Below are 27,143 nucleotides of genomic sequence, written 5' to 3'. Positions count from 1 at the left end.
ACGTCGTTTTATTATAAGTAATTGTTGGCATTTGTGCTGAGATGTCCCACACTGTGAGCAGGCATTGAACGCTCCTCGAGCGCTAAGTGTTGATAGCGAGAGATGTGGTTTCTTTTCTTTTTGGTGAGACATGTTAAACTTTAAGTTAAAACTTTTGGGCATTTTAGGAGTTAAAACAGCTGCAGGCAGCCACTAGTTCAATAGACTGGCAAATAAGTGCATGTGTAACGGACCGACTGATGGACCAACGGACTTCTGATGGACTAACTGATGAACGACCTAACGGATGGACTGACGAACCAATGTAACAGGTTGGTTCGGCTTGAAAAAAACAACAGACTGACAAATGACAAACGGGAACCGAGGCCGCCGACGGATGACGAACCGGCAAAATTTAGTAAAATACCCATCTCTGTAAATTTCACCAGTCCACCAGTCCGTCTTTCATCAGTCCGTCACCCCCCAAAAAATGGCATACTTCCAAAGTCATCCCAAGTGATTAAAATGGTAAATGGTGTGCACTATATGTATGTTTATCTATATCATACTGCGCCTGTCCCGCCCAAAGAGCTTTACATACACAAACACTCACATACACTTATTTGCCAATCTATTGAACTTTAAAAGTACAGCAAGAGCTTGCTGGTGGTTGCCTGTAGGTGTTTTACCTTCTAAAATGCCCAAAGGTTTTAAAATAGCTTACCATCAGGGGTGTTACCAGAGGGGTGTCGGGGTGGGCTATGCCCACCAACGGACACACTCTACCCACCCAAAGAAAACTGGATGTAGTTCTGATGAATGGGAAATAAAAAATCTAAATCAAATCAACTTTTATTTGTTTAGCCAAAATCACAACAACACTTATCTCAATTAAGGAGAAAACAAAACACGTTTTAAGGTGCAGTAGCCCTACGCTGGATTTTGACCTACTTGAGCATTGTAGCACTTTTTTGCCCCCCCAGGTAAGACTAATGCCCACCCACACCTGGCATCCTGGTAACACCACTGCTTACCATTAACCAGAATCCCGCTCCACATTGCGGCCAAGGGTAAAATCCAATCCAAGTTGCTTGTACTCCTACTCCTGTCTGTTTCTTCTTCTCCTTCTTCTTGGTTCATTGGTGTTTCACAGCTCTTTGGCGAATGTTGCCACATTTGTTGCCAGCTGTTAGTCCATTAATATACAGTATATGGCCGTGGTGCTACCGGATCCTGTTCCTAGCAAAGCAGAATAATAATAACAATAATATTAGTAATAACTCACCCATTATCTAAACCATTTATCCTCACGAGGGTCGCGGGGTTGCTGGAACTATCCCAGCTATCTTTGGGCAGTAGGCAGGGTACACCCTGAATTGGTAGCCAGCAATTTGCAGGGCACACCCAGATAAACAAACAAACAAACGTAATAATAATCATAATTAATTAATGCAAAATAATATTGACAATAGGCAAAGCAGCAAGTTAATCCTCAAATCTTGTGAACTGGTAAAACAATAAGTAACACAAACTAGAGATTTGTCAGATGACACTCATCTTAAAAAGGCGTGTTTTGCCGTCTTTGCTGTCATGGATTTTGGTAATGTGAACCACAAAGGAACATCGTCACACTTCTCTATCTTTATTATAAGTTTTGCTCAGAGTCTAAGATTCATTCATCCACATCTGAGTAGCCCATAATCAACCGTCACGCTCACGAATCACACTCTTGCCTGCAGTTATTTCCAGAGCTACAGATCTGTAGGGAATTCAAGCACTGATTCTTTTTTATGGTGTGATGTCCAGCAGCATTGGCACAGAAGCACTCTGACATGAAAGTTACCTCCTTTAATCTGCTTTGCCTTTGTGCAGAAAGTGACTTTGAAACTGACTATCACAGGAACCCGCCGCCCCTCACACCAGCCTCATCCCATCCACTACCAAATCATCTCAGTGGAAATGAAAGCCAAGTGCTCACTCTCCCTTCATTTGGATGGCACCCTTTACAAATCCGCTTGTCGATTTTTGTGGGCCATAAGTCTTCCAGGTTTGTTGGTTCTGCTATTAAACTATGGTTTTTATTCTGCTAATGGTTAGTGTTATATGACGACTCCATTGCATAAATGAAAACTTTTTGACTTGTGACAGAGATTAGTGTCAAGTGGAGGTCAAACATAACAGCTTCTATTTAAAAAGAAAAGAAAGATATGATTATACTGCAGTTGCTCTCTGTACAACTTTTGTCCTCAATCTAAATGGTGCAGCTCTGATAGCTCTGCCCTCATTATGCAGTGACAAAAGGGCTCGAGCTGCTGGTTCACATTGCTGCTCCTTGCTATTTTCCAAACATTACAAGCTAAAAATGGGATTTGTAAAAATGAAGAAATTGGAAAAGTGAACTGCTTCTTATGTCTGTGTTTTTCTGTCATACTTATGTTGTTTCGATCACTAATTTTGAAAGTTTTGTCTGCATGCAGTTTATCCATAAAATATTCACAAATGACAGTAAGATTAGACTAGCGACCTGCACACCTATTTGAAACTGCAGCTACTTCTTGGGTCTACCAGTTCCATACACACTTCCGAAATAACAAACTACTCAAATTCCATCAGTCTTTCCATTTTCTATACCGCTTCTCCTCATTTGGGTCGTGGGTGTGCTGGAGCCTATCCCAGTTGACCTCAGGCGGGTACACCCTGGACTGGTCCCCAGCCAATTATAGGCTTTAATTATATGTTATTAAGAAATAATGCTATTCATCTATATGAAGACTGATCGTGTTATTTGTTTTCACAAAAATTAACAAGGATTTAACAAGGTAGGGAAAAAGATCAATATCAATGTGAAATGTGTTATTTCCCTCAAAATCTCTATGCAAGTTTACATTTTCAAATGATCACTTCTACAACATTCCTGGCTAATAACAATGTCCCATCACGGGAGAGATAATATAGGAACAGGCTACTCATGTGGTATGTGGGGGTTGGGGGAGTACCTGGTGCCCAAGGGTAGCATGTTGCAGACCCTTGACTTAGAGCTTCTTTGTGATATCGCACACATGATAAATTCACCACTATCTGTTAATACTATAATCTAGTAAGTAGCGCAACATCCATTTGAGACAGATAAAAACACAAGAGCCCCTAAATCCACAAAACTGTTGTAAAAAGGAATGAGCGGATTATGGAGTGTGTCAACATGACAGAGGAGACAGCACAGGGCGCTAAAGCAGATTTTCTTTCTTGATTTGTAATGCAACATACTGAATCTATTGAGGTCAGCCTTATTATCATATGTTTTGTATAATAATCACCACCGTTCATTTTAAAGTCGGATTAAGCATCTGAAAATCTGTAGTCATTGACAAGGATTGTTTTTCCGCATGAAATAAAAGTAACAATGTGCACAAAGTTGAGTTAACTAAAACAAATGCCTCATCTAGGCCTGGAAAGAAAAATGTATATATTCATCTTTCTGTTGTGGTGAGGAAAAGGATGATCATCATGAAAAGGGCTACACCTGCACCCTGCGAATGACACAATTCAGATTATTTACTTTGACATGTTGCAATTTGAATGCATCATGGTAATGTGGAAAAAGCAAAATCACAATCTGATATCCTGATCTTGTGACTTTACGCACCTTGGGCACTTACACGATTGTGATTGCATGCTTTTTAAAAATGTGTCTATTGTATATCGTATAATTTTATCCAAAATAAAGTTATAGAATCTATAGCTTCATTTTTAAAATATTTTGTGAGTCTACACAGACATTTTTAAAAACTGTATATAATTGTTTCATAATGCAGAACCATAAATGACTAATGAGTGAAATTATGGGGAGTTTTGGTCTTAGCTCTGAGCAATGAACAGGTAAAAATAAAAACACGTAAAACCTTTCTTTGATCATTTTTCAATTTATTGTTGGCATATTGGTGTCCTTGTGGTTGTATGTGTAGTAAAAAGAGAAATGTGTTTGATGGATCCAACTGCATTGTGTAGAAAACATTTAGCATCCTTCTTTTGTTACTTTATAAAATAACTATTCAAATTTTGATTACAATGACATAGAATTACCATGAATTTTAAACTATTACGTCATTTTTATACAAGTTTTTTTCATCATATCTAAAAGTGAAAAACAAGTTATGAAACATGTCAAATACGTTTTACATTTCCTAAGGCCATTCAGTTACTCTCTTTCTGTCTCTCACTGAGATGTACCATATTTTCCGGACTATAAGTCACTCCGAAGGTACAAGTCGCACCAGCCATAAAATGCATAATAAAGAAGAAAAAAAACATATATAAGTCTCACTTGAGTATAAGTCGCATTTTTGGAGGAAATTAATTGTGCTCTTACTACACATCATTTTCACCAAGCTACGATAGTAACATTTAGCTAACATTCACACATGTAGCATACAAGAATGATAGGGTAAGATAACTTTAAACTCACCAAAACAGTTGTAGATCGATTAAATAAGTCTTTTATTTATCCCCGACCGTGTAGAATGTTTCCAAGTCTCCAAAATTATTTATGTATTCGGTCGTAATTATCTCTTTGTTCTCTTCCCTGCTCTCAGCGTGGCTGATGCAAGACCCCAGCCAGTGTCTTAAAGCAGCATTATACAATTTGTATAGATGTATATTGATAGACAGTCAAATTGTCTTTATCATACTATTTTAATTACTTATTTATCAAAATGTTAGATTTCAACCGTTTAAATCATTCATGCATTCTAATAGCTTTTAGGATTTATCTTTATGTTTCTTCATGCGGGTTACAATAAGATGTGAAATGATATACACTATACATGTTATTCTGCCCGTTGTAAAGTCAATATGTAATGCAGGTTTATATGCAGCCTTAGAACGCCCTCCTGTGGTTGTTTGGTGTATTGTTTGCTGACGTTGAAAAGAAAAGAGATACAATATAATGTGTTAATAATTTTACACTAGTCGCTCCAGAGTACAAGTCGCACCCCCGGCCAAACTATGAAAAAAACTGTGACATATAGTCCGGAAAATATGGTACAAGCCTTCAGCAGTGGCACTTATAATAAAAAAAAAAATTAAAGCTGAATTCGTAACCCGGGAACAGATAACACGTCTCCATAACGAGTAAATACAGATTTATATATATATATAGTTTTATATTGAGCTTGAAAGTTTTTAAGAGTACAGTAAACACTTTTCACGTGTGATAGAAACTACTTGATGCTTCAAGAACACTGTTCAAAGCCCACAAAAGTGGTGGTGAAAAACATACATCTCTTTTCTAAATCCTCATTAGGGTCCTTGCTCAAAGTCAGCTGGTGAAAAAGAAACCCAAAGAAATAATTAAAAAATAATTATAATAACATTAGGAACTTGCTAAACTTGAAAAAGATGAATCTGTCTCCAACATTGCTAGCCAAGTTGAAACACTTTGAAACAAAGACACCTGACAACAAAAACAATAGAAAATTTGAAAACAATGGCATTGCATTTAGAAATGCACAAGGAATCTCCTGTACAATTTGGCGTTGGTGAGTACGATCGCCTAAAGGGCTCAGTGGTGGCTGTCCTTCTTGTGTCTGTTCATGTCTAGCTGCTTCGAGTTTCCTCCAAGATACATCGGGGCTGTAAACAGGCTCACACCAAATGGAAAGAAATAGATCAAAGTTTAATTTTCACCTTTCCGCCATAGCCATCAGTCCATCCTTTGTTTATTTTCAGTTTCTCAGTCCTGCTGAGACAATGAGGTCCTCCCAGTAAGGCCATTCATCTACCTGCCTGCAGCCATTCATTCCATGCTTCTCCCCCTCCTCCACGTCTTCCGAACCAAAGGGTGGGCTTGCCCTGAAGCCTTTCCTCCGATGAATTCCAGTGGACGAAGGGGATGAGAGGGTCATGTAGTCACCCATCCTCATTTCGTGGGTGGGTGTGTGTGAGTGTGTTTTTTTTCTTGGACAGGATAGTCTTCATTGTTGGGGGATGATTGTGCAAATTCATGCAGTCTCCGGAATGTCGATACGAAAAGAACTAGTAAAACCTTTTCCTCTCTAGAAGAAGCAAAGAAAACACAAGTTCTGGTTAGCATTGTGCTGTTGTGAGTGTGTTCCGGTGTGGGGTGGGGGGAATAAAAAAAAAAGACAAACACCGCTTAGTTATGGCCTCATTCACACAGCCCACGTGCACAATGACACAATGAGTGATTGGATGTCTCACATTCCATGATCTTCAGCTGGGCTATTTCAATTTTTGAGAAATGGTTCATGGATAATTAGTGTGCAGCTATGCGATGTGAATGGTGTTGGCAAGGAGGTGGGTGGGCGGGTGGTTGTTGGGGTCTTTCTGGCAAGGGTAGAATGGATGGTGAATACTGCATGGCCAATTTATTTAGGACGTCAACAAAAGAAAGCGTCTCGAATCAAACAAAGTTGAAAAAGTCCCTTTCCCACCCCCTTTCATTCTTCCAGCCCCCGCCTCCATGTTGTCTGAGTTTCACGATGGTAATCTCCAAGCTCTGGCTATCATCCTCCCCTCCCCCTGTTTACCCCACCCTAGCCCAAAAACAGGCCCAGGCCTGCATCGCCCAGGACAAAAGAGTCTGTGTATCACTGACTTGATCAGATTAGAGGGATTCAGTCTCTTGTTATCATCATTCTATCCCTTCCTCCACTACCCTTCTTACCTCCCTACGCCTACGCCTCCCCCCTCCCCACTCAGCAATGACTGCTGTTGCTGCCTCTTAACCACGCCAACCACCCACTCTGCCACCACCACACTTATTTGCATAAGGGTTTCCGTGATCTAGTTTGAGAGGGTAATGAGTGGCGGTGTTCGTGGGAAATGTGGCGATAAAGGGAGCCCTTTGCACCATATGCATGAAACGGACATATAAACAATTTAAAAAGGAGAAATACACATCTAATTACATGGCATGGAAGTGAAGCCCAGGACTGTAAACTCTCTGTCTTGCACTACACTGTTATTTGCTTTGCTTAAAGTAGAAGTCAACCCAAATCTTTTTTTCAAGAATATGTTCTATGCAAGCTCACTAGTTGAAACAAGGCATTAGGATAAATATTGCGTTTGTGGAATAAGAGTTAATTCACCTGTTTTTAGCCATTTCTTGGGGCGGCCATTTTGTCACTTCTGTCGACTGAAAATGACATCACAACTGCTCAGGGCTCAGCTGAGCCGTGAAAAAAACTGTAGCTTATTGCTTTTTGCCAGTGAGATCTTTTTATTTTCGGCAAATGGCATTTTATTGTAACCTTCTGACCTCATTATTAATACATGGTAAATTGTTCAGTAGATGTTGTTCTAACAAAGGTTCTCGGTTGTTTTTTATTTTTCATTTTGAGTATTTTGAAAAAATATATATATATATCTATATATATATATCTATATATATATATCTATATATATATATATATATATATATATATATATATATATATATATATATATATATATATATATATATATATATATATATATATATATATATATTGCAGGTATGATTTTAGTGCAACAGATGGTGTGGATAAATTGCACTTATCAAAGATTGTACTTGACTCGCAGTATAGTTTACATCCAGCTTTAGTTAGTCATGTTACGACACAAAAGCATTCATAAAATCGGATCATAACTTGCTTGCCATCTCTTGGGGCGGCCATTTTGTCACTTCTGTCGACTGAAAATGATATCACAACTAGCCCCAAATTGAAAAAAATAGGCTTGGGTTGACTTCCGCTTCAAGTGAACATCGACGCTCAACCAAGAAAACACAAAACAAAAGGAAACATCAGTTGTTCCTGCTTTGCAAATTCCCACAGGCAATAGCAAAAAAAAAAAAAGATGAGTAACTGATGCCCCCAAAAGTGTTTATAATTGCTTATAAGAATAGCGTAACTGTAGATTTGACATTAACTTACTCTTAAAACTAATTTTACAGATGATTTGATTTTGAAACATGCAGCGAAGATTCTCCGTAATTCCAAAACCAGCCCGGGTTCCTCTCCAACAAACCTCGAAATTATTCACTGTATCACTGTGACAATCCATCATTGGCACTAAATACTGTTAATCTATTAGCCAGGACTTTTGTACCATCTTGTCACATTTTAGGATGAAAACATCAAAAAAGAACTTAAGAGATGACTTTTTTAATGAATAGCTGAGGATTGGTTGAACAGAAAGAAAAAAAAACAGAAATGGGTCAAAAGGGAACCGTGAATAGACAACGGTTCACTTTGCACTTTATCAGCAGTCATCACACAGTTAAAAAAAAGGAAGGGATTTGTTTTCATTATGCATGTTTGATCACAGATGAAAAATGGCAGGGAAGGTATGGATCGTGGCTTCAGCATTAATTAAAAGCAAACAAGAAAACATTTTCCCTTCTGTTCTTAACAGCATGCTGTGGTTTTAAATGATAGCGCTGGGAAAGCAGTTGGGTTCAGACAGTCTCAAAATTCCAGCTAGCTGTGTCTGCTGATGAGAGAGGGGGGGCACTTCAGTCGCTGCAAAATTATAATTAAGCATTATCACCAAATTGCAGTGATTGAGGCTGTATCTCTTTGAATGACAGTTTAGAAACAGCAATTCAACAGGAAATGTGCCATTTTGCCCACCTTTTTTTCCTCCCCTCAATCATCTGAAGATGTTTTTTTTAATTATTTTTTTTTCCCCCTTAGCTCCAGAGACGACCGCTGAATGACAATGACATTGTTCAACACTTTTTAAGCAGCAATTTTTCCTGTATGGCTTGCTGACTGAGTGAATGTCTGCAGCCATTTCCCCATACGAGACAGTGGCACATTGAGTTTTAAAAGCACTTCGGCAGCCTTTCAGTGCTGTATGTAGGATGCATTGGAAAGGTGAGGGAGGATGACATCATTACAGTGGGAGATAACAGAGATACTTTAGTAAGAGGGAAGAGTTAGTTAAACACTTTGACAAGAGGCCAGAACATGGGTCAGATCTGAAATTAATTTCACGCTTCTTTCCACCAGCCAATTCAGGGAGAAAATTGAATTCGAATTATTCTCTTTTCCCCTAATTGGATGGCCAGATCAGAGAATATAGGGCAGGCACTCAGGCCGTAGAAAAAAAGGATACTCACTTATATATGCTGAAGTATAAGGTGATTTGGAGCTAGGCAGAAATTTTTCCAACTCTTTCCTCTCTAGAGTGCCGTGATGGTGGGGATGGTGGTGAAGACATTTGTATTGGTGACTGACAGGTATCTCCTTGCCAAAGGTGGAGAATGACTTATCGGCCATTTGATCAGCGCTTTGAAATACCTCTGTGTCTGGAACCGAGTCCATACCCGGCACATGGAGATTACTGCGGTAGTCTGGGCCCTGCCGCCCGTCCGTGGGCATGAAGCTTGGCATCCAGCAGCGATCAGAGTGGCCCAGCGCCTTGCACTCCTCTGTGCAGTTAGAGAACAGATCAGCGCCTGTAGGCAAGGAGAGCGTGTGGAAAGTATGAGGAACAGGAATAAAAACATGCATTTAGGTCTTCGGTTATATGGAGTGTTAACAAGGAATTAAACGTCTCCTAGTTTTCCAGAACAGAAGGTGTGCTATGCATCATGCTCTTTGATTCTTCACATTAGGGCTGTCTATTTCTCCATCATTGTGATCAAAGCCACCCGCACAATAAATTTGAAAACTTCAAAGACTACACCCACACATTAATTTGAAAAAGAACTGCATGCACACTGTATGTACTTGATAGTTTTTCAAAAAATGAGTTACAACTGAGTATTTCCTACTTCTCCTCGATTATGACAAAAACACAAACCCCAACTGGGGAAGCAAACGGGGGGAAGTGACAGCAGTCGACCAGCTGGAATACTCGGACTCACACGTTGGAGCTCGGCTTAGATGCTTTTATGTGTATGTTCACTTATTAATGTGGATGGGTCTGGAACGTAACGCCGATGATGAAAGAGAGAACAACGTGCTGCAATAATACAAAACTGAAGATCCACGTCACTGTCTGAAATAAATAGTTGAATGTATTTTTCTTATTCTACTCGGACTGTCTCTGTTGCATTCACAAATCAATGAAAAACGTATGCCCAAATCAAATGCAATGTAGTTAAATATACACACACAAACACGCATGCACATGCACGCACACACACTCAACACACACAGTAGACACCAGGGGTGGGCAATTAATTTTGCGAAGGGGCCACGTGGAAAACTGGACTGCTTGCCGAGGGCCAAGTCAACATGGGAACCTCAACTTTGTCTATATTATTTTTTATGTATTCAGAAAAAGCATATTGTCTTGTTTCAATAAATTGCTATGTGTAAATATGGTCTGCATTGTTATGAATTTGGAAATTATATTATTCGAATTTTTATTAATAAACAGTTATTAAAATTACACTTCACAGCTACGCACTCTTCACACTATAAAAAAATAGCAATAATTGCGTGCATCAACGCCCAACTCGTATTAGCCAGTCTTAGTCGGCGCTCCCAAATAAAGTGTTAAGCGAGAAGTCTATTATTGATAGTGATGACTTGTAATGTACTCAATACACAGTACAGTATATGAACCTGTAGATTTGTGTACAGTATTATCTGGCTCTATCTTTTTGGCCCTCTTCCCTCCACCGTGCAGGAAATGAAAATGTTGCTAGCATTAAAGACCCCCGTTTTCATTTTTGCTAGCCTCTTTGTTTTAAGTTGTTGGTAGAAGGGGCCGGAAAAGTCGCTTAACATAGCAAAAACGTTGCTAAATTGGCAACACTTCAGGCACACATCGTAGCTCTTGCTCGTTACGTCGCTTGTACTAGTGAAGGATCTAAATCTATAACAAGGGCTAGATATTAGCCAACAGGTTAACCAAAAACCAATATGGCAATTACACATTTACTGACATCCCTTGAAAGAGTTAGAGTCAGTGTGCTCTGATCCGACCAAGCTGGTGAAGATCAGCCCCATAGGCAGGGCCAGCCAGGGAGGAGTCCAGCCCACATTAAGTTTAGATTTTGAAGACAGTATAAATGTGAGGGCTGCATGTTAGACCGTGCCCCCTTTCTGCGCTCGCCCCTCTCGTGTGAGAGCATTTGCGAGGATGGAAATTTTACTTTGACTTCATGGTCACTGTGAGGGCCGGTCAGAGACTGTGAGCGGACCAAATGTGCACCTGGGCCGTACTCTGCCAAGATGTGGTAACAAATTGATGTAATTTCCACAGTAAAAATTTACAGTATCTTATTGTTTTTTCATTTGACATTGTTAAACCGTATACCGCAATGCATTATGGGTAAAAAAATATATAGTAACCTGCTGCATAACTTTGCGGTTAAATATTGTAAAATTTACCGCAATTGTGTTCAGGCATATAGATTATATTGTATTCCAGGTAAATACTGTTATTGTTACTACTGTAAATACTGTTAGAATTTCCGTGAGGAGAGGAAGCAATGTCAGATCCTGTAGCCACCGGAGCAAGCCTTAGAATTCAGCGGATTGGTGAGTAGTATTTGTTTCATTGACGGTTATCTTCCATAACTTTAGCTAAGGCGGATGTAACATTTAGCACGAGGGCAGTCTGTATCGTCTTCACATCGCAATTCTCCCAAAAAACAGGCAACACTACAGCTAAGGTAACGTACAGTATGCATTCAGCTGCAGAAGGGATTTGGGGAGTTGCAGTAATGATGTCGGCAGAGACAGTTTTATTCGATTAAGTCTTAAATTAGTGGTGATTTGGAACGTTTTGGACCGAGCTGGAAAAGCTATCTTTGTAGGCATTGGGTTTAAATTACTGTCTAAAAATTCGCTCGCTTTTCTGCGTTTGTTGCTCTGCTATCATAGACACAGTCCCGTTAGTTAAAAATAAGAAATGAATAATCTCCCACATCGAGTTTTGCAACTTGTGCTTCATATTGTTACAGAGCTAGAGGGATCCAAACAGTGAGCACCACCACCAAAGCCCACGGTGACCAAATGCAATTGAAGGGGATTTTCAGGTAAAACATCTTATACTAGTTAAACTGTAACAAAGCAATAGGAAAACACCCAATGCATAAGGCTTCTTTTCTTTGCATGCAAGTTTATGTGTTGCTGCCGCATAACGTTTGTACCCCTGGGTTTGTTCCAGCCAGTAATGTTAATCTCATTTATAAACTGTACAGTCTGTTCCAGTGAGTTTATTTGGGATTCAGTTTGTGTCCAAATGTTACCTCTAGAAAACAAAATTTGCCTACACGCACTATACTATTATCTCAGCCAAGAAATCATGCATTGGGTTGTGTGCGTGTCTGTCATCTCACAAACTAGGCATCAGGCTAGAATTTTACTCATAACTCATTTTGCAGATGTGGTGTTTGAAATTTAGTTTGCAGGTATAGCAGAAGTATACATGTTCTTTACTCAAGTGGAATGACCTCTCACTTATAAAACTGAAAAGTCAACCTTTGAAAGACATTTCTGCAGCCCTTTTCTCACAACCTACCCTTTCTTTTAATTTTAGAGGTACTGTATGCTAATAAGTTGTATTGGTTAGAGTTATGATGGTATACTCAAAAGTGAGACTGAAAGTAATTGCCATTTTTCTCTGGTTGGTTTTGTTTTGATTTTAGGTATTGGGAAGGCAGAAAGAACACTGCTGCTTCCTGACTCTGCAAGACTTCTTATACTGCTTAGTATACTGCTATACAGTATTTGTAATGCCTACGCACTGAACAGCATTGACTGGATAGCATAAATCCAGAACTAGGGGAGAGCGTTTCTTCCTATTTGGCACAAATGCCCTTTTAGAAAAATGGGTAAACTTATTCGATTTTGGAGGTCTGACGCCAGGGCTACTGTGACCTATGTCGTGTGATGGGATTTGGATGTTAAGTTTTGTGTGTTTATTTTCGATGTTTTGTTGGAATCAACCCCACTAGTGGCACGAAAACAGCAAAGCTGAAGAACACCATCAATCCTCATGTCTCCTCCCTGCTGGGGTGGCTGATGGACTTGGCATGGCTTTCTGCTTAGGATTCAAAAGGTTTGATGATGTTCTTTTCACAAAGTTTAATAAACATGTTTTGTAGCATCTCTGAAATTGTGCTATTGTTTGTTTCATTCACAATCTGCATAATTTGCAAAGCAGATCATGTAAGAAACATTATTAACTGTAAAAACATTTTACAACAACGTACTGCATCATTTATTTACAGGAATTTACTGACAACGTTAGTTGCCGGGTAATTACTGTAATTTATTAGAATACAAGAAAAAGTTGTAAACTAGATTACGATGAGTTGCTGTTTTCTAAAAATAAGAATACAGTATGTAATTGTAATTTATATACAGTAAAAACTTGTAAAACGTTTACAGCAATGTTGTAATATATTTTATAGTAATTAACTAGGATTTTACAATGATTAGCTGGCAACTTTTTTGCCAGTAATTTACTGTAAATTCTAACAATCAATTATTTCCAGTCCATAAACCGGTATACACTCAGAAACAGCTGCGCTTTTTAGATTCGTTTTGAGGTTGTGTGCGTTGGTCTGTGTGCGCATAAGTGCGTGTGTGGTTGTGTGACCGGACCAAGCAAAACACTCACTACTGTATCATATTTTCACGCTATTGTCTTGAAGTAAAGGTTGACTGTGAGTTCAAAAGGAAATGAGTTTCATTGCATTGCTGGTCTGAAGAAAATACCAAACTTGTGTATGCATTTTTTTTTCTAAAACCTAAATCCGCTCGGTTTGTATTTGTGTCTGAGTCCCTGTTTATGGCAAAAATCTGAAATGTACAGTTCAAGCTATCTGCAGCTAATCCCCCCCCCCCTCCCCGAATACAGCCCGATTAGGCTAAAACCGCTGCCATTCCAGTAAGCGTGCATGTGTGTGTGTTTGTTGTCTTATGTGTGTCAGCGGCGGTCAGCAAAGGGGGAATTTGCTTTGTTACAAAGCGGATTAATTTGGTTTGCCGTCACTAACAGCTTGGAAAAGTGCCCAGGCTCCTAACAAGAAGGGTTTCTTATTAAATATTAACCAACATGCCATAAATACGACATCACATTACATTTTAATATGGTGCCTCATACAGGCAGAAACAACTAACTTGTGTTGCTTGAGGTTTATATATATATATATATATATATATATATATATATATATATATATATATATATATATACACACACACACACACACTGTATATATAGAAAGATTGAACGATAGATAGCTCAAGCAATGCAGCACACAGCAACACAGGCAGCAATGTATTGTTTTGAGCAAATTTAAAACCATCACCGCATACAAACCCCATTACTAAAATAGATAGCGCATTAAACTCAAATGGGAGCGTGGTCTGTCTCATTTATACTCACTTAAAGAATCGTCACATACGCGTGCACACACGCTTGCACGCCCCCTAACACACACACAGCTATATAAAGCCTTCTTGACATTTTGGTAAAAATGGAAAACGCACACCAGACAATTGGAAACGAATCATAAGGATGAAACCATTATTGCTGCAGTGATTGAAAAATGAATACAACTTTTGGGTGATGCCCTTATCTCGGAATGAAATAGTTTCTGCAACTATTTAAAAAAATGTTTTTTTTAAATCTCTGAATTAACTAGTTCTGTAACTATTTTCTCAGGGAAGACAGTCAGCACTGGCTGCCAACAATAGTATCTATCCTGAGTATGAACTGCGTCAACATATTTTCCGAACACAGCCCAAGTCAAGAAGCCAATGCCAAGACAGCAAAAAGGGGGCATGCTGACCCTCATTTCTTCTACTATCTTAGCATTCCACATGGTACCCATTGTGGGGCAAAAGCAAAGCCCTACTAATAACCTTCATTTGATAATTGGTATGTAGAGGTGGGAAAAATGAATTACTGCTCAGTGAGCTGCTACCACAGTGATAACGTGGGCTGCAGCGCTAAAGAGGAATTCCTATTGGCAGCCAAAGGGAGATGGGAGTGAATTTCGGGAGGACAGTGCTGGCGATTGTAAAAAAATAGTGCCTTGGCTGAATTTCACCAAGTGCATGACATTGACTACATTGATGTGCTTTGGCAGTATAGCACAGAGGTGGGCAACTCCGGTCTCCTCGAGGGCCGCTATCATGGATATTTTTTGTCTCCCTGCTCCAACACATCTGATTCAAATGATCAGGATTGTTATCCAGCTTCTGTGGAGCTTGTTGATGAGCTGATCATTTCAGTCAGGTGTGTTGGAGGAGGGAGACATACTGTATAGAACATCCAAGATACCGGCCCTCGACAACCAAAACTGCCCACCCCTGCTTAATGAGGACAACTTGAATTGCACAGCGCAGGGGTCGGCAACCTGCAGCATGCGGCTCCTTTCATCCTTATGTTGAGGCTCTGCCTGGCTTGGGGAAAATAAATTTTAAGTGTGCGATTGAAGTGCATGTTATTTGTCTCAAAAACGTGTATCATGTCTTTTTATTAAGTCAACGTTTTTAACTTCTTTCTTCAGACACTGTGCAATTTTGGTGATCAGCATTCGCCTTCCTCAGAGACGTTTGACAGCACAGGAAACAGCCGGCATGCGTGGCTGTCTTCTGCCACGCCTGCTGCCAGCGACACCGAAACTGCAGAATATCTGGACAAAGTATTTTATATGTGTGTGTTTGTTCTTTAACTGCAGTTGTACGATTATGACTTTAAAATATTAAAATTAAATTATATAGTCACTGTCGGTTGAACATCTCGGACGTCCAAAAATGGTCAAACCCCTTTTTTCTTTTTTTTTTTTTTTAAATCACAAATGAATTCCAATGGTCCGTCCCTACTTCGTCTGTCCTTTTTATGCAATTGTATTTAAAGCGGTGAAAATAGCAAATACTCAAATAAAGCACGATTTCACGGCCGGAAGTGTGTGCACCATGGCCGTCTGCTGATTGCAGCCTTTTTTTTTAAGCAATAACGAATGAAAATAGTATGGTTTGCTGCATTGTGTCAACTTGTTTAATATGGATCGATGAGATGCTTCGTTGCAAAAAGACCCCCTCACGTGTGTCGTGAGGTGAGTCTCAGTTTCATTTTAATGTGCAACTTGGACGCGGTTAGTTGGATCATTGTTTTATTTACTGCATTACTCATGTCTTTAAACCAGAAAGAAGGTGTTTTGTGAAGGCATTGGAGTCAAAATGAAGATGTATTGTATAGGGCAGGTTGTTTGCTGGTGTGACGTTTCGAAGGTTGGAGGCACGCTGAGCATGGACTCTGAAAAACTTGGATGTCGCCGGCTTGGGTTTTATACTCTTTTAATCAACTCAAGTGTCAAATTACAGATTTAATGTATTTTGTACGTAGTATTATGTGGACGTGAGTGTGCAATAGTAATAAGGTATTATACAACTTGAACGAAGGGGTGCCTGGGAACTCAAAAACGCTGGTGTTTTTTGGAGGTTAGTGTCAAAAAGTATTTGCGGCTCCCAAGGCTTTCTTTTCCGTGGAAACCGGGTCGAAATGGCCCTTTGACTGTTAAAGGTTGCCGACCCCTGGCACAGCAGATTTCTTTGACCTAACTCAGGAGATCAATGTCACTACTATTTACACCCATGTATTGTTTTCAGGAGATAAAATCAGCTTCAGATTACAAACGCGCATACATTATATGAGTTTATTCTGGCTATTTTTGCATGCTGATTTGTTTTTTTAAAGGTAGTTGCAAAGAAAAGTTTGCAGGAGGTGTTGCAAGTTACATTGCATGCTGTTGTGTACCGGTACTTAGAATACAATTAGGGTGCTTTAAAGTGGACTCATCTATTTCTTTGAGGTCTGACATTTACTATTTTGAACAGAAATGACAATTTTCAAATTAAATTCATAAATTCAAATTTGAGCCAGCCCACTGGGGCCTCTCTGAGAAGTCGGACATGAATAAAGTAAGACATTCAACCCATTAACACCGCTTCTTATTGGTTCGGGTATGCAAACAAATTACTATAATCTTTATATATATATATATATATATATATATATATATATATATATATATATATATATATATATATATATATATATATATATATATATATATAGTAAAACTGCATTTCTTTTAATGAATTAACAACAATAGTCATTTTACTGTTCTGTCGTAGAGCTCACTAAGAAGCCATCTGCATATTGTTTTCATTATGTACGTACATTTGTATACATCCCGATTGTTTTTTTGGGCCTCTCGCCAATAATCTGGCAGTTGATCTATGTGTTTGTTTCCAATAAGCAGAAGTCAAAAGTTATTTTTACATGTACACAAACAAAGAAGAAAGACGGCCATATACACCAGATGACAACAAATCTTATGTGCACATGGAAGTATGTCATTGATAAAATGAAACGAAACAAATTTCATTTGCATTACACAATAAATGTCAAATTAAAATACCACCTTAAAAAAAATGAGAAAAGTCCCACAAAATTGTTTCACTATGTGTATGTTTTTTGCAATTATTGTGTGTTTTGAAACACCTAGTACAACTAAAGGTACATTTTTGGCTCTGCTAAACCAACCCAGTTCACAGAAGCTGCGGGGCTATCAATTATCCTAATCAAACAGATTTACAGCACAGTTCAAAGTCACTAAACTGACTGATAATCCAGCAACAAAGTAGTAATATCCTATTCCCACATCAACAACGTCAAAGAGGTGACTTGGTGGATAAGGCCAGTGCATTTAATAAAACTGTGGAAAGGTCATTCTGACTAAACAAAGTAGTGTGTAAAAAAGGTAGCATTACTACCTACCTAACTCTAGAATGCAGCCCAAACATTATTGGAGATGCACGAAAGGTTTGCTAAATTAACATTTTCTTTGCATGGCACACAGTTAAACGTATCCTAGACTGTCACAGGATGGTCGCACTGAGTCAGAGATGGCTTCTGCTGTTCACTTTCACAATAACATACTGACACATTTATAGAATTATTTTTTTTAATACATCCATCCACGATTCAATAATAAATGTCTATTACAATTTGTGGCTTTTGTGTGCTGATTGTTACTTATTTTTGCAGTGAACTGTAGCGCTTAAAAGATGAATCAGTTCCTATTCGGGATGTAATGTTTGCAGCTGAAAGAAAGACCAAATTAATCTTCAATTGAGGACTTTTTGATGTTATCAAAACTGTCAGAGTCTGATGAGGCTGTTTGTATAGACTCATAATGATTGATCAGAGAATTACCCATTTGCAAAAGACTGCCTTATTTATTAGTCTATTAATTCAGGTTCTTGTATTGATGTACATGTTTACAAACATGTAGTGGTGAGCTCCTCTTTTGTTGAACAGAAGGGGCTGGCATTCAAAATGCTAATACGCAGGAAACAGGACACGTCCAGCTACAAGCAGCAGCTGCAGCTGCTTAAATTAAACATAAATGGCATTGGTTTAAAACTCAGAGAAAGAGAGAGAGAGCCTAATCCGTGAACTTATTGTGGCTAACGCAAAGTCTTGGCAGCTCTTTCTGCCACTGAGGTGTATGTAAACCATTTTAGCATACTGGTGTAAGTGGCGAGAAAGCTGCACTTTGGCACAACAGTGACATGAAGCATTGCAGGCATGGTGATAGGCTCCACCTGCACGGGGGCCCACAATCAAAGAAAGCTGAGCACGAAATGAAGCACTCAAACAGCATTCATAACTCTCTGGGGCCTTTTGTACAAATAGATAGATACTTTATTATTAAGAAGATAAAAAAAAAAAAAAAAAAGACCTTGTGACAGAAAGTATTGGGGGAAATTACCCACTGAGTGCATTTGGAGGGAAAAGCTACAATGACCACATTACTAACTGAATGAAGGAATGAACAACTGTTTTGTTTGCAAGGGCTCACTCCTCGGTGCATTTGACGCAGCCTCATTAAAAGGCACGTCACATTCAGTCGAGTAGTCTCCAGCGCCGAGTGATTGAGTTCACAGGGCGCAGGCTCATCATTAACTTCGCTGCGTATTTACAAACAGCAACATTAAATCAACATGCCTTCAGAGGGAAAAAAAATGTGGCGTAGACCTCAAGTCACACAATCCTAAACTGGATCGAAAAAAAACATGCAACGTCTTATATAGCAACCTACTGCAAATGTTTGTCATTACAATACACTGTATGTATTATTCAGTGAGAAATCAATCGAAATCTTTTTTTCAGCGCCCTCCCTAGCAAAGTCAACAAGTCTAGGGGGAAAAAAAAATCATGCACATGCTCCATTACCTTAAGCAAGCAGCAAAATTAATTGTGTTCTTCCTTCTCCACATGACTCACCTCCCCACAAAAATGTATTTGCAGAATGTTAAAAAAACAACAACAAAAAAAAACAATAGGAATAAAACATAACCTCCTAACAATGCAATCCATTTCCCCATTTCCAGTGAACACGCAGATTTCCAAAGTCACATCTATCTAATCAAGCTCCATCATGTTCTATGTTCTCCTCGCTTTTTGCTAGGGATGGACCGATTATCGGCCAGGCTGATTATCGGCACCGGTATTCAGCATTTTGACTACTATCGGTATCGGGCTTTTTAAAAAAATCTAATGGCCGTTATTGAATCAATTTAAAACTGTTAACTTCAGGGAACTATGTATTTCAATTTTCAGTTAACTTTATAAGATATAGTACTGACCCAGGGAACACTCAGCCCCTTTTGTTTTTATTTGAAATCAAAACAAAGATAAGTGAAATTTTAACTTTTGTCATTTTTAAATTGTATTTACTGTAGAAAATTATAGCGAGCTATTTTTTAAGTTTTCATTCTTTTTTTTTTGGTAGCACCCTGAACTTTGTTAGAATGTTTCAACATAGTATACATGGAACAAGTATATTATCAAAAATTTAAATTAATAATAAAATATCATTGTTATCATCTTCACTAAACACATGCTTAAAGACATTCCAGCAAAGTTAAGATTTTTTTTTGTTTATTGACGCCAATATTTTCCTTATTATTGAAAATGAATATCGGTGACAGATATCGGTAATCGGCCTCCTTGACTACTAGTAATCGGTATCGGTTGAGCCCTGAAAAAAACACATCTGTCCATCTCTACTTTTTATTAGAGAACGTAAAAATCATGAGCCACTACAGCAATTGCAATGTCTAAATATGGGTAACCCTCAGAACAAAAAGTGATTGTTGCACAGACTGAGATGTGCCACATGATGTTGGCCGCGATTGCCATCTTTCTCTCTGATTACAACCAGCTTCGAACACAATATGCCCCTGGATCCACTATGAATAGAAGCCACATGCTCATCAACAAAATGTCAACGACGGTCCACGAGAAACCAGCCAAGTCTCTGTTTTGCAAATAATGGCAGTGAATCAGAGAAGAATAAATTGTTTCCTACCAGAAGAAAGGCCTCGATTCATGGCATCGTGGTCACTGTCTCCCTGCTCGCTGTCTCCATGGCCGCTGTCTTTAGAGCTGACCAGATCTGCCTCCTGGAATGCCGAGCTGTAACCAGACGGTTAATTCACTTTGTGGTTTTCCATTAACATAATGTATCGAAACAGCACAGGGACAATCTATCTGATCTCATCTCATCATCCCGAGTGCCACTGCAGTAATCAGCGATTGAAGACAGTAGATAAGCCCTTCATTTACAGGTGGATGTGATAGAGTGAGCAACAGAAAGGCTACATACATGACATCTTTCTTTCTCCATATTTACCTATTGACACGTCTTGGCCTGTCCACCATGTAGCTTAACTCTGATCGCTGGTGTTTGGTCTGGAAAAGAAAAGGGTAAAGGTTCTGTATATCCTTCCAAAATTGCATTGAATGAAAAACAAAGGGGAAAAAGGACACACCTTCAAATCACATAGCACCATGTTGATATTATGCTATGAATTACATGCAGCCCTGATATATGCAACTCATGTCTGATGGGGAAAGTGTAGTTTTGTGTTGCGATGAAAGAGTTTTTCATTTGGCCGATATAAAGTGGTAAATGTTGAGCCTGTATAAGTCAATAGCACCGTGACTGGAATACATATTTTGAAACGTCCGAGTGAGTATCCATTCTGTTAACCGCTGTCATTTGTGCTCCTTTTAGTGAAATGTACAATAGCAAGCACAGCACCCAATTCATAATGGTTTAATGAAAATCTATTTTAACACATTTGAGTAGACATGACAGTTTATGTGACAGGTATGAAACTCAAGAGCCAGGTGCCGGATCTGGGTCGCTACATCATTTTATGTGGCCTGTGAAAGCTAATCAAGCAACTTCCATGAGTCTTGCTAAAATTGGTACCAAATTGAAAATATGTAATAAATAATAATGCAGAAATATTGCAAGCATTTTCTTCTTACGTTATTACAGTAACTTGAACAACAGTTGAACAAACTATTTTTCTAGAGTTCTGACCCGTCAATTTGTTGTGTACTGTATATATATATATATATATATATATATATATATATATATATATATATATATATATATATGAGGAGGTGATTCAACATTTATAACATTTTACAGTAATAACGGCCCTCCGAGGGTCACTGTAACTACAATGTGGCCCGCGACAAAAACAACATCATGACTCAGCTTCAGAGAACAGGTGAGCCATGATTGGTCGTTACCTGAGCATCTGTGATGTCTTTTTCAGTTGACAGAAGTGACAAAATCGCCACCCCCTGAGATGTCTAAAAACGGGTGGATTTTGCTGCTTAACTCATATTCCACAAACGCAAATTAATCCGAATCCTATGTTTGGACTAGTGAAGGCGCATAGAACATTTTTTGGGGGGGTTGACTTCCGCTTTAAGGGGGACATCTGAATAATGGATGATGCTTGACAGTCAACATGCTATGGGTCTCACTGTGGAAGGAGAGGTACACAGTAATGGCATGAGAGGGTTTCTTACCTCATTTGATAGTATACTGCCGTTTGATATGATGTCAGGCTGCTGGTCAGCGTACCCTGTCACTATGGCTCCACATGGGTTGTGGTCGCTGTCTGTGCTCCTAGACGGACTACACGGCTTTAGGAACAGGAGGTCGGTTTTGGCAGACTCAGGAGTCAGACATACCTGGTAACAATAGTTCTGATTTGGATGGTGCGAGCCAAAGCTCCCTGATTCCTCCACAGGGACTTGAGCTGTACCTGCGCCACTGACATTTACAGCACTTTGCACCAACATGATATCAGACTTGCTGAGCTTTTTCTTATGGGCCCGACCTTGTCGCGAGCAGCAGGAGCTGCAGCCCAGACAGCAGTCGCTGGTCAAGCAGGTGTAAATGTTGAGCTTCTTTTCCTTTTGGCAACGCACGGCCAGCACAATCATGATCAGGAGGAATATAAAGGAGACGGAGCCCAAGGCGATGATGAGTATGAGTGTGAGGTCCAGGCTGCTTTCTTTGGCTTTGGCGGTCCCTCCTCGGTCTCCGGTGCCGCGACCCTCGGCCATGCTGTCCACCAACAGCACAAGTATGCTGGCGCTGGAGGACAGCGGAGGCTGACCGTGGTCCCTCACCTCAATCAGCAGGTCGTACAACTGCTGAGGGTCTCGTTTCGCTGACACCCGCCTCGCTGTCCGGAGTTCGCCTGTCCTCCAATCCATCCTGAACATGCCATTCTCATTCCCCCTCTGGATGCTGTACGAAAGCCTGGCATTCTCGCCATCGTCCGCATCCATTGCCACAATGCGCGTCACCAAGTAACCAGGCTCAGCTGAGCGAGGTAGAGGCTCCTTCGCTGTGCCGTTCTTCCCCATAGGGGCCAAAACTAGGGGGGCGTTGTCGTTCTGGTCCACAATGATAACTTTGACCGTGGCATTGGTGGAAAGCTCTGGGGTGCCTGCATCCTTTGCCTGGACCACAAATGTGAAATCCTTCAGTTGTTCATAGTCAAAGGACCTCAGTGCATATAAGTACCCTGTCTCCTCGTTTATTGACACGTACGTTTTGACCGACATGCCCTGGATCTCGCACTCTAATATGGAATAACTGATGAGCGCATTCTGCCCGATGTCAGGATCCAAAGCGGTCACTGCGTGTATATACGCCCCGGGCACATTATTTTCTGTCACATAGACATCATATATGGCTTGTGTGAACGTGGGGGCATTGTCATTCTCATCTGACACTTGGACTCGAATGGACTTGCTGGTGGCAAGAGAAGGAGAACCTTTATCCCTCGCCACCACGGTCACTGAATAGGAGTCTGCCTGCTCCCTGTTCAACAACCCATCAGTCACAATGGTGAAATAATTCCGAAAGGATGATTTTAATTTGAAGGGGACCTCGCCGAGGATTTCCACATCGATTTGTCCATTCTCTTCAGCGTCCAAATCTGTCACACTCAGCAAAGCAATGACGGTGCCGGGGGCCGCCTTTTCACTGACAGACTCCGTCACAGTGCTGAAGGTGATCTCCGGTGCATTGTCATTCACATCCACGACTGTGACTAGGACCTTGCAATGCGCGGGCACCGCGTTTGGCCCCATGTCCTTGGCCTGGACAAAAATCTGATACAGGCTGCTCTCCTCAAAATCCACCTCCCCCCGCACCTCGATGCGGCCTGAGCGCTGGTCTATGCTGAAAATGTCTTTGACGCGGGTGGAGATGTGGTTGCTGAAGGAATAGCCGATCTCGCCATTGAGCCCCTCGTCCACGTCGGTGGCATTCAGTTGGATGACAAGCGTACCTGCGGGCGCGTTCTCCGAGAGTGTAACTGCGTAAACGGGCTGCTCAAACACAGGCACGTTATCGTTCGAGTCCAGCACTCGAACCACCAACAGCGCGGTGCCTGTACGGGGGGGCTGGCCGCCGTCCACCGCTGTCAGCACGTACCTGTGAGCCGCCTGCTGCTCTCTGTCCAGCGGCTTCTCCAGCACCAGCTCGGCGAATTTGTTCCCGTCTGTTTGGGTCTGCACGTCCAGGTAAAAGTAGTTGTTAGTGGTGATATCATACGTGCGTAAAGAATTGGTGCCCACATCCTGATCGAAGGCGCTCTCCAGGGGGAAGCGCGTGCCGGGAGTTGCGCTTTCGGAGATCTCCACCGTTATGTCCGTTTCGGGGAAGCTGGGCGGGTTGTCGTTAATGTCCACCACCTCGATCTCAACTCGAAAAAGCTCCAAGGGGTTCTCCAGGAACACCTCCATGTTGAGCTGGCAGCTTGCGCTCTGCTTGCATATCTGCTCCCGGTCTATTTTCTCGTTGACAAACAGGACGCCGTTCTCCACGTTGACTTCCAAGTAGGGTGTCCGAGAGCTGGGCACAACTTGGAAACGCCGTGATGTCAGTTTGGTAAGGTCCAGTCCCAGGTCCTCAGCGATATTTCCCACCAAGGTGCCATGGTCCGCCTCCTCCGGCACCGAGTAGCGGATTTGGGCGAGCACTCCATCCGCGATGAACAGGGTCATTAAAAGCACAATCATCGCCGGGGGGGTTGAAAAAAATCCAACCAAACAAACAAAAAAGACAACAACAAAAAAACAAGTGCACTTGAGGAAAATATAGCAAGGCTTTAGGTGGATAAAATGTTAATTTACACTACCCGTTTCAGCCCAGTGGAAAAAGGTGTCTGAATGTACAACAATTTCTAGAAATGTGTAAGGCACCCGGACAAATCTTTCCACTCCTCAAAAGTTTCTATAAAAATTGAGACATGTTAACAAAAAAAAAAAAACCTTTAAAAAAAGCAGTTCATATTTCCTAGTTGCTTTTCAAATGCGCCATGGAACAGCGCGCAATCCAGTAAAACGCAGTGAGGGATGAGTGATAGCAGGAAATTGGCTGGGTTTAAAAAAAAAAGAAAAAAAAAGAAAATGAATAATCCACTCAAGAAGTGCGATGCACGGGTGATGTGTCGCTAACTTGTCTTCTTAGTATTCTGGCTCCATGTCTCTTCTTGGCACTGTGCTCCCTCTGCGTTCTCTTCCTATCCGCTTTGTCAGGATGCTGTTCACTCAACTATTTGCTCCCACCCTTGACGCACACGCAACCACGCACGCACCCGTCGCGCCTCCCCCTGGCCGCCGCGGTTGTAAATCAGCCGGAGAACTCTCCTGATTTGTTGGCTTGTATTGATCGGCAATGATGGCCCCGCCCACTTATTTCTCCTCCATCTAACTACATTCAACTGTGGCGCGCCTTCAAGTAGCCGAATAATTTAAATAAATAAATAAATAAATAAATAAATAAATGCTCCAATGTTACGAATATGGTCCAGTACGACTTCAACCATTTACATTATTTAACATCTCTCTTGGACTATTTATGTAGTAATAATAATGATGATGATGATCATGATGATTATTATGATGATGATAATAATAATAACATCCATCTATTATCTGAACCGCTTTATCAATAATAATAATAATAATAATAATAATAATAATAATAATAATAATAATAATAATAATAATAATTAAATGATTTAATAATTTAGGATGTTAGTTGTTGAATCTTATTAGGCAGTCCATCCATGCAAACCTTTGAAGACTAATTGTAACGTATACAATAAAGTGTATATATAACTGTTTTTTTTATGGAATTAAATTATCTACACTCCTCAACAGTTGATTTTTTTTTTTTTTTATCATCGCTGTACCATGCAAGTAAAACTGTTTTTTTAAACAAAATAATCAAGGCGTTTGAACAAAAACGTTGTTTAGAAAAAAAATAGAACTACAGCGACCATAGCATGGAAAAAGATAGCAAACATTTTCTGAAGGTTACAACAGTCAGCAATTAATAGGAAGTGTACAGACCTTTGCTTTGAATGACTTCAGCACCATGTAACTGTATGAGAGGCCCAACTCCTGCTGCAGAAAACATGCCCCAAACCATGACACTTCCTCCTCCACCTTTCACTTTCTTCACACACTTTGGGTTCAGTCTTTCCCCAGTTTTTCGCCGAAAATAATGTTTTCCCATCAGACCCAAACAAATTAAACTTACTTTCATCACTGTAGTAAACTTTGGACCACTTCGCCTCTGTCCACACAATATGCTCCTCAGCAAAGGTTACTCAAGCCTTTTGATGCTTTCTGATAATGAGAGGTTTGGTCACTGCAGAGTGGGCTTTCAGTGCTCTTAAACGTTGAGACACTGTATGACGACACCGATTTTTACCGTGTTCAGCGCTGAACTGGCGAGCAATCCCAGATGCTGTGTTGAAAAGTGTCATCTTCCACACCGCTTATCCTGTACAGGGTCACAGTATACTCCTCAACATACCGGAAAATACGGTATATATATATATATATATATATATATATATATATATATATATATATATATATATATATATATATATATATATATATATATATATATATATATACACCGTATTTTCCAGGCTATAAGCCGCACCAACCGTAGCATTAAAGTCAGCCAATCTAACACACGATGTGCTAAATCAACAATAGCATTTCACATCGAAACAACAGAACGACGTAAGATCAGCCAATCGCATTCATGTGCACTTCACGGACCTCTAGGAAAACATAGAATCAAAGCATTATAGCACCTAATGCAATAACATAGTCTATAGCGCCCTCGCCTGTTGAACTACTCCACCTGCAGTCACATCCAATCAATGGAAAATGTATTGTATTGAATTGTACTGTCATTCCGGTTAGAGCGCCCCGAGCGGTGGAAGAAAAATCCACAGAATAGCCGCACCGGACTATAAGCCGCACGGCTCAAAAGCTAGGAAAAAAGTTCGGTGCATTCAGTCATACGACTAATACGTCTGATGGGGGTAAAAAAAAAAAAAAAAAAAAAAGTCAACGCCTAAGAACAAGCAACCGCCACATTTGTTGTTTTAAGAAGAAATAGATCGAAACAAATGTAGAAGAAAAATGGTGAGTGCGGGAGAAAGCATGGAGCTAGAGGAGCCATCTGCACTATACAAATCAGCCGTTTGTATAGTGTATTGTATATATAGTATAATCAGCCGGGAACATTTTGGCTTCTGTACGGCGGCGATGGAGTGCAAGGTTGCGAGCGGTGGAGCGAACAAGAACTGTGTGTCGGCGTTGTTGGAAACTTCGTTCAGTATGTTTCACACATTCAAGTCATTCACCCTTAAAAAAAACACAAAAATTCAACTATTAACCATTCATTTCCATTGGCACATTTAACTTTTCACATTTACACCATTCCAAATTCCACAAATTCAAGTAATTCA

The 27,143-nt window shown here is 40.2% G+C and overlaps 1 protein-coding gene and 2 long non-coding RNA genes across 6 annotated transcripts; 2 read left to right on the top strand and 1 right to left on the bottom strand.

Annotated features, from left to right (window-relative positions):
* LOC147152373 (uncharacterized) lies at positions 1–10,225 on the top strand. The gene is made up of 5 exons (XR_015085764.1): positions 1–123; positions 963–1,049; positions 1,880–2,026; positions 5,704–5,904; positions 9,238–10,225. It is a non-coding gene; the product is annotated as an uncharacterized LOC147152373 (long non-coding RNA).
* Positions 3,867–24,901, bottom strand: LOC147152371 (protocadherin-10-like). 3 transcript variants are annotated; one of them, XM_086024063.1, is made up of 6 exons: positions 21,868–24,901; positions 20,666–20,724; positions 20,342–20,448; positions 9,282–9,439; positions 9,101–9,163; positions 3,867–6,029 (listed from the first exon to the last, which is right to left on the bottom strand). In XM_086024063.1, the coding sequence occupies exons 1-5, from the start codon at positions 24,379–24,381 to the stop codon at positions 9,101–9,103; spliced, it is 2,901 nt and encodes a 966-aa protein (XP_085880189.1). In that variant the 5' UTR covers positions 24,382–24,901; the 3' UTR covers positions 3,867–6,029. The 3 variants fall into 3 exon arrangements, 2 of the variants coding, with proteins under 2 accessions (XP_085880189.1, XP_085880190.1); XM_086024064.1 differs by lacking the exon at positions 9,101–9,163 and having other exon boundaries at positions 3,868–6,029; XR_015085763.1 differs by lacking the exons at positions 3,867–6,029; positions 9,101–9,163; positions 9,282–9,439 and having other exon boundaries at positions 20,369–20,448; positions 21,868–21,967; positions 22,033–24,901.
* Positions 11,020–12,850, top strand: LOC147152372 (uncharacterized). 2 transcript variants are annotated; one of them, XR_015085682.1, is made up of 4 exons: positions 11,020–11,186; positions 11,406–11,477; positions 11,903–11,977; positions 12,590–12,850. It is a non-coding gene; the product is annotated as an uncharacterized LOC147152372 (long non-coding RNA). The 2 variants fall into 2 exon arrangements; XR_015085681.1 differs by lacking the exon at positions 11,020–11,186 and having other exon boundaries at positions 11,233–11,477.
* Positions 24,902–27,143: the final 2,242 nt, after the last annotated feature.

This window comes from Filicampus tigris, chromosome 2 (genome assembly GCF_054856515.1).
Source record: "Filicampus tigris isolate MCC_2025a chromosome 2, RoL_Ftig_1.0, whole genome shotgun sequence".
Lineage (NCBI taxonomy): Eukaryota > Metazoa > Chordata > Actinopteri > Syngnathiformes > Syngnathidae > Filicampus > Filicampus tigris.
This window is presented reverse-complemented; position numbering and strand designations above follow the sequence as displayed.

Coding starts and splice junctions, on each gene's coding strand:
- LOC147152371 (XM_086024063.1), bottom strand. CDS start 24,381: ATGATTGTGCTTTTAATGACCCTGTTCATCGCGGATGGAGTGCTCGCC. Junction 9,440..20,341: donor GAATCGAGGCCTTTCTTCTG/GTAGGAAACAAT, acceptor CCTTGCCTACAG/GCGCTGATCTGTTCTCTAAC. Junction 9,164..9,281: donor ACTCGGTTCCAGACACAGAG/GTATTTCAAAGC, acceptor ACGGCACTCTAG/AGAGGAAAGAGTTGGAAAAA.